This window comes from Toxotes jaculatrix, chromosome 23 (genome assembly GCF_017976425.1).
Source record: "Toxotes jaculatrix isolate fToxJac2 chromosome 23, fToxJac2.pri, whole genome shotgun sequence".
In the NCBI taxonomy this organism is placed as follows: domain Eukaryota; kingdom Metazoa; phylum Chordata; class Actinopteri; family Toxotidae; genus Toxotes; species Toxotes jaculatrix.
Genome location: NC_054416.1, coordinates 9,596,664 through 9,609,487, shown reverse-complemented (window position 1 = coordinate 9,609,487; position 12,824 = coordinate 9,596,664). Strand labels below are relative to the sequence as shown.

The 12,824-nt window shown below is 44.0% G+C and overlaps 1 protein-coding gene across 1 annotated transcript; it reads right to left on the bottom strand.

Annotated features, from left to right (window-relative positions):
• Positions 1-356: 356 nt before the first annotated feature.
• Positions 357-12,021, bottom strand: LOC121177129 (transmembrane protein 151A). The gene is made up of 6 exons (XM_041031344.1): positions 11,953-12,021; positions 4,476-4,814; positions 3,394-3,528; positions 2,869-3,008; positions 2,729-2,768; positions 357-1,732 (listed from the first exon to the last, which is right to left on the bottom strand). Exons 1-6 carry the CDS (start codon positions 12,019-12,021, stop codon positions 515-517), a joined length of 1,941 nt encoding a protein of 646 aa, XP_040887278.1. The 3' UTR covers positions 357-514.
• Positions 12,022-12,824: the final 803 nt, after the last annotated feature.

The window sequence follows — 12,824 nt, the reverse complement described above, 5'->3', positions numbered from 1 at the left end:
TTTTCTTGCCTTCGCTTTCTCTGACTCCATCTTATCATGGTCCTGCGCTATCAGCTTTCATCTTCCTCTGGACCAGTGTGTTTCATGCCTTTTCACAGTATGCACTGAATCTGTTCAAATCCCCTGTAGCTGTCTTTTTGCCCTCTCCAAGGCTTTTCTGTTTCTCCTCCTGTCTTACAGTACATTCCCTTTTCCCTTCCTACTCCATCCAATCCACTTCTTCCTCTATCCCCTTGTTCCCACTTGGTAAATCTGTCTATCACAGACCTATTCTTTTCCAGACCTTTCATTCTTTGTTTGAATTGAATCCTATCTTCTGTTTCTGTGGTTGGTATGCTGTCAACCCGCTCCTTTCTTTTAAACGTGTTCGGTTCTCATTTCATCTCGTTCATTCTTCAGGTCTATCAAATCTCATTTTCCCTCATCCCCTTCTTCTGTGATCCACTCTTTCCTTTCATCTCCCTCAGCCTCTGCATGTACTTTCTTTCTTTTAACGTGTTGATATTTCTGATCGTCACATGTCCTCTCCAGCATGGCAGCTCTCTTCTCCGTGTATAATGAGGACAGGAAAGAAGAATGCATCCTGGTAGGATGGAGGACGATCCCTCTCCCCCTCCCTCACCTCACCCCCCCCTCCACTGTCTTGCTCTGCTTCTTCATCCCTCTCTCTGCCTCCTCTTCCCCTGTCTTCCCTCCTCCTCACCTCCTCCTCCTGCTCCTCTTCCTCATCCTCATCACCTTCTCCTTCTAGCACTCCTCTGGTCTCCTCGTTGTCCTGTCTTGAACCTAACCCAAGGAATCCTCCACCTCCACCTCCGCCTCCGCCCCCACCACCTGCATTTCCTCCTTCATCTCCCCTACTTCCTCCCAGCCCTCCTCCCATGCTTCTTGAATGAAACAGGCTGTTCTGGCGTCCTCCTCCCAGTCTTCCTAGTGAGAATCCACTCCGACTGAGCACCAGCCTTCCTCCTATACCCCCACCTACTGGCCCTGTTGCCCTGATCCCTGCCACGGTAGCATTCAGGAGGGCTGTGGTTCCCATTGGGGCCCTTAGCCTGGAGGGAAGACTGGAACTCGACGTTGTTCTCCGGCATCGAGGACAACTCTGGAGGAGGTAAGCTGAGTTGAACACCACAGGCAGAGCCAGAGGAGGCGGGTTGGTCATCTGGCTGGGGGTGGTGCCAGGAGGCCCAGAGATGGGAGTAGAGACAGTGGGGTTTGTCCCCCCACTTGTGTCCAAGTCCATAAGGAGGGCTTCAGAGTAGCTTGGGACCATCTGTTGGTTACAGCGGATGTGCCATTCCAACTCTGTCATATCCACTGTGTTCACCCGAGAGATGGCTCTGTAGCTCGTCCCGTTCAGACCAGTTCCCACACTGATTCCTCCTGGGTGGATTCCATTCTCGGTGCCACCTTCAGTCCCATCTCCTCTTCCTCCTCCACCTGGTCCTCCCCCACCCCCTCCTCCGCCTGTATCCTCATCCTCCCCGAACAGCTTCTCCACATGGTAGTGGACGTATGCTGTGCGATATTCTGACACAACCCGTAGCGGCCACGACAGGAGGAAAGCTGAGGCTAGCCAGAACACCCTATGTTTAGAAAACCACGGCTGATGAGCAGGATCTGGGAACGCCAGGATGTGTTCGCGGAAATCCACGTTCTTCAGGTGCATTCCCTCCCTGGCCTCCATGTAGTCGTCAAGGCCCTCGTTCTCCCCGAAGAAGCGCGCTCGCTTGGAATAACGGAAAAGAGGACAGAGCACATTAGCTAGGTAAGAACTTGCATCAAGGCAACTGATAGTATTAACTGACAGGTTTTTCATAACGTGCCTTTGTCTGCTCTAAGGTAAGCTGCAATCATAAGCATATCGGCCTGACTAGCTTAATACCTCCAAACATTAGTATATTAGTAACCAAACATTACTTCCAAGGCCAAGGAGCACATCTTTAACTAACGACATTTGTTTGTGGGGTCACAGTTTATGTTCAAGTGTTCAGGTATAGTACATCCACTGTGTTTTTATTTTCCAACAGCGTAGAAAGCAAGGACGTCGCTGTTTCTCTATATGCATATTATCAGCTGGTGAGGAGATGCTGACTTCTTGCCAAACAACTTTAGCTTTAGAGAGACCATTTTACAGACCTTCATCTCCTCATGCCTGGACTACTGCAACAGCCTCTTCACTCGACTAAAACTCTACTAATCAGCTCCTGACTGAACAGAAATCAGCCGCCAGGCTTTTAACAAGATCCAAGGGAAGTAACCACATCACGCCTGTTTAATTCTCCTTGCACTGGCTCCAAGTAGAATTAGAATTGATTTTAAGATCTTACTGTTGACTTTTAAGGCTCTTCATGGCTTCTCTCCGTGTTATATATCTGACCTCCTAGTCACACAGGAGTCAATATGTAGCCTGAGATCCACAGGGACGGGTCATTTATCTGTTCCTGAGGTGCGGCTGAAAACTAGAGGTGACTGAGCGTTTGTGGTCTGAGCCCTGAAGCTATGGAACGAGCTGCCTGAGGAAATCAGGTCAGCAGAAACAGTGACCTCTTTTAAATGTCTTCTTAAAACATACTTTTATTGGTGTGCTTTTCCCGACTCCCATTTCTTTGAATGGACTGGAAATTGTTTGATGATTATTGATAATGATACTTTTATAATGTGAAAATAATCATTAGTTGCTGCATAACTATACTGAAAGTGATGTTTTTCTACCATATATTACCTGGGTGAGGTAGGCAGCTTCAGCACGTGCACTGGAGAAACTAAAGAGCACAAAAATCAGTTAGTACGTTGTTTATCCCCCAAAATAATAATCTTAAGAGCAACCTCCCCACCATGTCTTTTGACCAGCTGTGGTCTAACCTGAAACATTTGGTGAAACGGAGGCGAACAGCAGGGTGCAGCTGCAGGTCCAGCAGCTCCTTCGATACGTCTTTGACACCATAACGGGCGTAGTCAAACTCCGAACTGGAGGCATGAGTGTTCACCCGCTCATGGTAGACCTGAGGAAGAAGGGAGCGGGGTATTGATGGAGGGAGAGGGAGTGATAAAGAGGGGTGAGGAAGAAGAAGAAGGAGAACAAATGGGAAGTTGGAGAAGGGAAGAATAAAGTGTGTGGGAAGAAATGTTAACCTTCATATATGTTTCAGCAGCAATAAAGCATGGTTACTATATAAAATGATATTTTTCTTACTGCACACAGCTGTTTGCACACAGCCCCGCAATATTTCACTATAGGAGAAATTAAGATTTGCATAGCAGTTATTATAAAAGTTTTCAAAATTATATCTCAAGGTTGTACAATGAAGCTATCAATTTCAAAAGAAAAGAGTGAAAGTGAGAGAAAGTATTGGTGTGTGTGTGTGTGTTAGGAAGAGTTCCCCTCACCTGTGTGGTTGTGTATGCATCTCCGTTGCGGTATCTTGTCACCTGTCTCGTCCTCCTCACGTAGTGGTAGCTGATGGCCTTCCACCAAATACAGGGTGTGGCCTGCTGAAGTCTCTGCACTCGCTCGTACACTTCCTGTGTCAAAGAATGAATGAATAATTAAAACAGTTAATTGCCACTTTTAAAATAATGCCAGTATGTGGCATATTTTCAACAAATGATGTTGATCATCTGAAAATCATTCATTCTGTATGGACTTTTGTCCAGATTTGTTTTCCTTTCCAAACAAACCTGTTAAAAATGAGGATAAACAGTCTAAACTATAAATATGTAACACTGCCAAAACAGTTTCAGCGATAGCAATGCAGAAATAAACAATGAAATTCTTGCTGTTTGCATACAGCATAGTTAAATCTGTGCAATCTGCTGCAAAACAGACCCTGCCAAGGTTTGTTTATACTGTTATGATTTGTTTTTTATTCTCTATTGAGGGCTGTCCTGTCTTATATCTTAGGACACTGTATGTGCCCCCTGACAGTCTGGACTGACATAAAAAAAATGTTTTTGGCAGTGGCAGATGAACAGTGAGCGCTGTTCTTTTGGAGCAGTGTGCTCCTCGAATTCCTGATAATAGACAGAGCAGACCTGAAAAGACAATAGATCGGCTGATGCACCCAGGTCAGCTTATTTCCCTTTGAGTGGACAAGTATTATTTTTACCGACAATCAAGTAGGAAATTTAGAGTAAAACAGTGTTCCCTCCTCATGAAGTGAACATTTCTGACCTGACTGCATGAAAATTAAGTCTTATTTTGTTTTTTAGTTATCTCATATTTCTCCTGAACAGCGACTGCCTGTGCAGACATTTAATACAGCACCATTTTATTTACCTATCCTCTGTATTATCTGGCATTCTGCTGACACTATCATACTGAAAAAGATTGAGTGAGTGAACAGATTGTGTCTTGCTCATTGTCATAGACCTATGGCAAGACTCCTTCTGCAGCAGTAGAGTCCACAGTCCACTATCAGGCCACCTTGCTCAATTCTAAATTCAGTGCTAAAACTGGTTTTGACAGATACCTGGAATTCAGCATGAGCCAACATGGCTGTCTTGGAGAAGCAGTGCCAACATTCCACCAGGTAAACCACATAAAGCATGGCCAGAAAAGCCAGAGGGATGTAGAAGTAGCCACTAGAGCAGGGACTCTCCAAGTGCAGGATGTCATTATAGTAGGCCGCAGAGGTGGCATCGTCGTCAGCACCAAGAGGTATGGAGGAGGAGCCGAGAACGGGTACCCGACACAGAGCGCACCAGGCGAGTGTGGCGAAGCAGCCGTACATGAGGAGGGTCAGGAGGAGGCACTTCCAATGGGACTCCCGACACAGGGAGGAGGCCAGAGACTGCTGAACTGGCCGTTGCTGTGGGGATACAGAGAAAAGGAGAGACTCAGTGCTGCTGATTGCTCACTGAAGAGGGCACTAGGCCAAAGTACAACTACAATATGTCCCACTGAGTAAAATGAGCAACAGAAGTATAAACAGTTAGTACAATGGCAGCTGAATGGCTGCAAAATAAAATCCAGTAAGAAGGATCTATATATACTGTAATGCTTAATTCAACAAAAGCAGTTTGAGTTGTATTATGTGAAATGTAGTATGCAGTGATTTCAGATCTTGACCCATACTACTAAAAGTCAGGTGATCTTGGCCTCTGCTGCAACTTTTTTGTTCTGTCTCTTGCAAGTACCCCAACACTACGTAAGTACTAAATAACTCGTGTACTCTTAATGTACTTTGAGTGCTTTGCCTCTCTGCCACTTTGCCTCTGTTCTCACCGTGTCAGAAGCTACTGCTTATTTATGCAGAGATGCCTGCGTGCAAAATAGTGCTGCATGCAAAACTTGGGTACAGGTTATTTCAGATTCCATAACCATTTCAAAATAGTTTGCACTGTTGCACTGTTCAATTTTTGTTTTTACATTTTCCATAATATTAGAGTTCTGTCTTAAACTCTTTATGCAATAACTTCACGGTCAGCCAGCTTTAACACGTGTAACATGTATGACAAGTTGTTTTTGACACTGAACATTAAACATTTGCCACAATTCTGATGAAACCAGTTTGAACTGAGCCAGAAATTTTAACAAATGCCTGCGTTCTCATGCTGACAGTCAAAGCTATAATAAATAATACAGTATGCTTCACAATGTTAATATTTGAACATATCTGATAGATGAAAATGAGCACAGCTACGGTGCTAAAAGCAAACGTTTGTCAAGGAAGCAACACAGATTTTATGTACCTGGTCACCCCCTGGTGACTTTTTAATAATCATGATCTTCCTGTTTGGTAAACAGTGTCATATTTCAGACCAAGTGTGTAAGCTGAGGTCTGGACCAAAGCAATGCTTTTGGCCACCCCATACCCATCATCAACCCATCATAGGATAAGTGCTCCATATTAGACACACACACACACACAGTTTATTCCTCCCTCTAAGTGCACACTTTGACGCAGCCTCGGTTGCACTGTGGAGACATCATATTACAGTGCACTCAAACACACACACACACACACACGTACTGTATGCATTAGATACACAGATATAGATGGTCTAATGTGCCCTCCTTCTCTCTCTCACCAGCTCTCTCTATCCAAACACACACCAGCACGCACGTTCTCAGCATTGTAATGCAGCCAGCGGAGAGTATGTGAATAATTTAGATCAGAATGATGCTTCTAGACTGTTCTCAGGCTAACTGACTCCACTCCAACATCAGCACCGTATCACTGCTGCTAACATTTATGTGTGTGAATGAGGGGCGGTGGTGTATTATGGATGTTGTGCGTGCCTGTAGGTCAGAAACATAAAGACTCGAGAGAGAGAGAGGGAAACACACCTGCACTACTTCATGTGGGATTGCATGTGTGTGAGGATTGTTTATTTGTGTCTGTACTTGCATGTGCTCCCCATGTGTTGTTATGCTCTGTCTCGTGCTGAATGCGACACGGTGAAAGAGCAACAAAGCAGATGACGATAAAAAACAATGGGATGACACCAGTGTCCTCTCCTCCTCTCAGTCAAGTCTGCCTGTCCTGTCAGCACATCACTCCCTCCATCTCTCTCTTTATCCTCCTTCTCTTCCTCACTCGCTCATACACACTCTCATCTCCTTCACTGTCTCCCTGTCCAGCACAGTGCAGTCACAATTTGCTATCCGCTAGCATATTTGGATGGCTGCAACACACACACACACACACACACAGAGTGCCTTTTATGTTTTTTTACTACTGTACGTCAAGGGCAAGTAGTGAAAGGCAGAGCGAAGGGCACCTACACTTCATTACTCTCTGCAAAAGGCCCCGCTGCCCCCCCTGGAAAAGCCAATCCAAATGCACACTTGGGCATCTAAAAATAGGTTGGTTGGATACCACATGGAAAAAATGACAGGAAAATTATGAATGGTATCAATTTGAGATTTTTCACTTTCCATCTGCCTTTTTTTTTCTCCACATCCCCTTTCCGTTCCTTACATAATCTTTTTTTCTCCTTCCCCGAACCTTCCCTCCCACCTCCTAAGCATTTACTCTCCCATCCCAACCTCAGCCTCTCCTCCCCTTCCTCCTCACCCCCACGTCTCCTCTGTTACATCCTCTCTGAAAGTCTGTCTCTAAGTGGATTGATTGGGCTAAAAGTGTAGTGTATAGAGAGAGAGGGAGAGAGGGGATGGGGAGCGTGAGAGAGACAGAGAAACGGTCATGAACTTTTCATGAATGCAAGTATGAAAGGAAGCAAAATGAGAGAGAGGAGAGGAGACGGAGAGAGACTAAAGAGATGGCAGCAGTGACAGATGCACCTCTCTCCAGGGAAGAGCACTGCCAAAATCCATCCTTCTCGTCCTTCTCCTGCCCTCTCTGTCTCTTTGTCTCTCTGATTTCGTTCTGCTGGCTCCATTTCTCTCCTGCCCTTTTCCTCTTACCTTGTGCAGATTAATGTTGCCAAAAGAAGAGAATACTCAAGAAATTAAAAAAAAGGAACCTGCAAGGGTTCGGGCCAACATTTTCATCAAGGCTCTCCAGCTGGTGTGCACGGCGAGGAGGAAATCAGCCCAGAGACAAGAGTCAAATTATACCTGTATACTCTTGTGCCAATCATTATTTGTCAGTATGAACAGTTTTCTTTCCCATGGGTAAAGACTGGACTGCTAAAATAAAAAACGACAGAGCCTGAAGATGCTCGATTCACAATTAACTGGGGGCTGACTACAGTAATTGGGCTTTTGCAAATAAATGAACTCTGTTTTGGAGCAGTGCTATGACTAATAAGCAGGCGAGCCTACAGAGCCACACAATGCACACATGCAGCATCATCAAACGGTACAGTAAACAGCAATTTAAGCTACTTTGGGCAAGAGACTCTGCCAAAATAACACAAGTCAGAAACAAGAAAATCTTCCACCAACACCTCCTTTGCCCACATAATGATGCTCATTTAGTACATAACACCTCCTGGTGCAAAACTCTGTAGGCTTTTGGTTGTGTCAAGATCCTCCCTCTGTTTCATCTGCCTCTGTTGAGCATTAGCTCTTGTGTCAGGCCGGAAGAGATCAAAGGGAAATCTCAGTCTCCTTGACATTATTATGAAATCTATATGGCCTAGTCTGGAGGGTGTCAACTTTCAATTTTTCAAATGCAGAAGGTTTGGACTGGCCTCCTTGAAGAGGGCTGATACAGGGCAGTTCTTACAGGACAAGCTCTGTTTCACTTATAATTCATAAAATATATTATTATCTGACACTGGGTTTAAATCGATGATACCTCGACATAATGTCTCTATATACAGTATATGCGTCCACAGTCACTTGAGACAGCTGTCTGAACCCACATAGTCAAACATGAATCCTTGGCCACAGGCTGTGTTTTGAACATGTATCATTTTCAAAGAAGCACCTCAGAGCTCTGCTTGGATTTTGGGGATACTGTGCAAACTGTAGGTATTTTTGTGCCTCTACTGAAGCTACAATGGACAGTTTTTAATTAACTGGATTACGATTCAGCCCGTAAATGTGTCTGAATTCAATAATTATTCTATAATATGGTCTTGTAGCATTTGCTGTAGTACAGTAGTGTTACTCTAGTGCTACTGCCTCTTTGTATTTATGTATGCATGGGTGAAACTTTAATCTCCTAACTGTTTCACTTAGGGTCAACATTATACTTCAATAACAGAACTAGCTAGGAATATGTTTTCTCTATAGCAGTGCCTAGGTGGAGCTAACAATGGGAGCTGTTTGTTGAGATAGTGATCATGTTAAGACAGTGTTAAGTTTAATGTTTATGGTTTTGTATTGGATCACACTACATTCTCAATGAATGAATACATTTTACCAATAAGAATGTTTACGTTCTTATCTATCCCAGCTAAATAAAACTAAAACTTTATATGTATTGTAGACTTGACATATGACGATTTTTCATAACGACATGCTGATGACTCTCAGGACGAAGATTGTATTTGATATACTGATATACAAAGGTCTAATGTGAATATATCAGGACCTTTAAGATTTTACCCTGTCTCCCATCTTTCCTACACATACCAAACTTTCTAATAAACCAAAATTTACATTTAGAACATTAAGAAATTCTATGTTTGTGCACTGGGCTGATACATTTTTTTTTTTACAAATCCCTCCTCGCATTAAGCGATCTAGTGGAAAACATGTATTTTTCTCCCTCTCCCTCTGTGTCTCTGCTCTACTGATTCAGCTGGTTAGGTGTGACTGGAGCAGCTATAATTAGCAATGTGGGTGGCAAATGAAGTGAGGAAGTGAGGAAAGGAAAATGTGCTGTTGATGCCTGCAGTGCACTGTTAAAAATGATGTGTCATTTCAATACAATTGGAGAGAGTCGTTTAGGATGTCAGGTTTCTACTACCTCTGCTGGAACAACAAATTAATCGTTAGCACTTGATGAGCCAGCGAAATAAAATGTGTCATCATATGCTCACTATGGAAAGAAAAACATCCTGCCTCTATTACAAATCATTTGTTTGGAGTGTGTTCAATGGAGACTAATTGCCCAGCAGGTAAGGTACAGGTCTCTTGTTAATAAATGAAATATCACTGAAAGCAGCAGTCAGCCTACATGTCAGTTTGAAATCATATCAGCTACAGTGCTGTAGATACCAATGGTGACATGTTTTCTCAGTGGAATAAAGAACCAAAACATTCACACATCTCAAAAAATCCCTGCAGTGTTATGCTGCCAGTCAAACAGCCAAAAAAAATCAAGTGCATGCTAAGAGCTGGAACTGCAATCTGCTTCCTTATTAGAGGCAGTCGGAAATTAAGTTTATTAGAATCAACACTTCATTCAGAACACCTGTAAAATGCAGCAACATATTTATAGGAGCTAAAAAATGCAGTGAAACTGCTGTTATACTAGCCAGGCTGCTGTTATGTACTGTTATCATTTTTTGATCCCAGCCTTAATCTCTAAATGAGAATGTTCAACACAATATGTTGTTTCTTTCTTTTTTTCAGTACAAGCATAATGTTTCTGTCTGAACCTAGGTTGAGTAAATTTGTTTCTTCATCACCAGCAGGTTTTTCTCGATTCTGATTTTGTTCTTGTTATTGTTAGTCTTTACTTTAACCATGTCCCTTATGGCCATCTCTCTCTCACACACATATTAGATTAGTCTTTTCCCTCCATCTACCTGTGCAAAGTTTGCATGGAGGCATGTAAGAATCAAAACTGCCAATCATATAGCTCTGCTTCATTTATAATGTGGCTTGTATGAGCGTACATGCGTACAAGTGTACATGCAGACAGTAAATAAAACAGAAAGGTAAAGAAAGGTAAAGTGAGAGTCAAGTGAGAGATGAGAGGATGATTCTGTATACTCCATGACAGGCAAATATAAAACAGGAAGGAGACCAACAGGGGAAGATGAGAGAGTAATGGAGGAAGAGAACAGATGCAGCCTGAATCCGTTGCATTACACTGCACTGTCTGTACTGTAGGTATGAATAAAGACAGACGAGAGTGGCAGAACAAAGTGAAAAGCATCATTTAACAGGCTTAGTGACGCTACATATTATGTGCCTAAGACTTTAAATTGTCACCAGACAAGTACCTAATGCTTATTTCTGCCTCTTGTTGTTAGTTTTATTAACCATGTCTTGGTGAGACCAGTCTGGTATGCTGTAAGAAGTAGTTGGAGGATATTTAAAGCTCATTAGAGCTAAAACAATTAGTCGATTAATTGGCCATTCAATCTACAGAGAATTAATGGCTGCCAGAATTAAAAGTCAATGATTCACTAGTTCTGGATCTTCAAATGTCTGGATTTGCTGCTTCTGCAGCTCATGGAAATTACAAAGAGCATTTTCACTATTTTCTGACATTTCACAGATAAAAATAACACATGAAATAGAGGAAAAATAACAGACTGATTATCTGACAATGAAAATAATACAGAAGTTAGTTGCAGTCACAAAGCAACTAAAGTGTGACACCAACACACTGGTGCCACTGGTGTGTACGTCACAACACACCCCACCTGCTCAACCCCACACAAGTTCGTGCAGCAAACACACCCACTGCACTCTGTGAATAACTTGTAATAGTAGCTATGTCAAACTAAGTAAACTCCACTGGTGTAGTGTAGACATGAGCCTTTAAACAAGATGCTGTTTCTCCAATTTCCCTGCGTAAAGTCTCTATTATAATGGTTCAGGAACAGGAGAAGCATTTCACAGGAGGTACAGTGAACATACTGTAGGGGAGACGTGTATAAGGACAGTGATAAATTCTCAGGAGATTAGTATATTGGAGTGACAAACATCCTGTGGGACAAAACACACTGCTGGTTATAGCCTACTACCATACATGGCCATTCACTGTGAAGCAGTGGGGGGGTGGGAATAAACAACCATACTGGTTGGAGGTGTTATTGTGTGATCTCAGTATTTACATTATGTGTCCGTGTAATTTTGGCAGTAAGGTGGGCGTGTGGCTAAACTGTGATGTCACCCTCTGGTGTATTTCAGTGGTGGCAGCTGGCAGGTGGACATGCTACATCTACTACAGACCAAACCATCTCTCCCAAGAGTAACACATCATACAGCGTTGCCAGACATATCACATCAGCACTGTGGCTTTATTTCTAGTCAGACATTTAGAGCTCCCTCCCCTGCTCTGTTTACCTAAACCACAGCCTCATTTCCATTCATATTAAAGCCAAGGTCCTGTTCCGTGTCCTTGCTCTTGAACGCGGCATGAAGGACTTAAGAGAGAAACGTGACTTCTTCACGTTAAACAGCAAATGCATGTTTTGTCAATGAAAGACCAAGAGTCCACATTGAGTCTGCAGTGTGTTATTATGTAGAAATATGGGGTTGTTTGCAAGCAATGACATGAAAACAGAAGATGGTTCATGAAGGGGCAAAAATATGCGCAACTTTACGCAGACTGGACTCTCTCGATCCACTCATAAACAACCATGTACTCGTATATGAAGGAAAAACACAAAAAAAATGTCCTTCCTTACCTGCTCTCGTCCTGACCCTTCCTCCAAAATGGGCTCTTCTGCGGTGGCCGTCTCCTCCTCCGTCTGCATTTTCCCTCTTGCCACTCCTTCCTTCCTTAGAACCAGGCGGCTCCCATCCCGGTACCGTCCGAAGGCAGGGACCTCCCCGGCGGAGCAGCGAGCACGGTCACCCCATCCGCCGCAAGTCGGTATCTAATTTCACGATGACGGGGCCTGCGGCAAATAAGCATCATCTACTCCGGATTTATCGGTACCCTCCTTGCCTCCTGCTCGTCTCTTCTCCCGCTGACCCCCTCAGTGCTTCTCCTCTACCCGCTCCATCCTTCGCCTCGCCGGTCAAAGCAAAATGTGACTAAGCACCCAAAGTCAAAGCCAGTCGCCCCCCCTGGCAAAACCGTTTTCGCTGCTGCCGCTGCCGCCTTCTCGTGATGCCGGAGCTACGAGCGTGCGTATGTGCACGTGTGCGCGCGTGACCGACGGCGCAGCAGAGCCAACCACAGCCAAGGATTTCAGCTGCACACGCGAAGGAAGATGCTCATGTGCGCAAGACGCTTAACAGGTTTATGCAAGCAACGCAGAAAATAACTACGTGCTACCGAAAAAAGGTAAACGTAAGAAAGGCTGACTGTCATTATTTAGCTTTGTGGGGCCGTGGCTGCACCTTGCCTTGGGTCTCCGCTGACGTCATACACCAACATCCCCACCCCCTCCCAATCTATTCACCTGAGCACACGCACATGCGCGTGTCTCCCCTGAGGAGAGAGACAGGCACACACACAGTCAGAGGAAAGCATCCATACCCTGCCAAATAAGCCGAGTTAAAATGGCCACAAGATGCCTTAAGGCGACACAGAGACACACTCACACACACC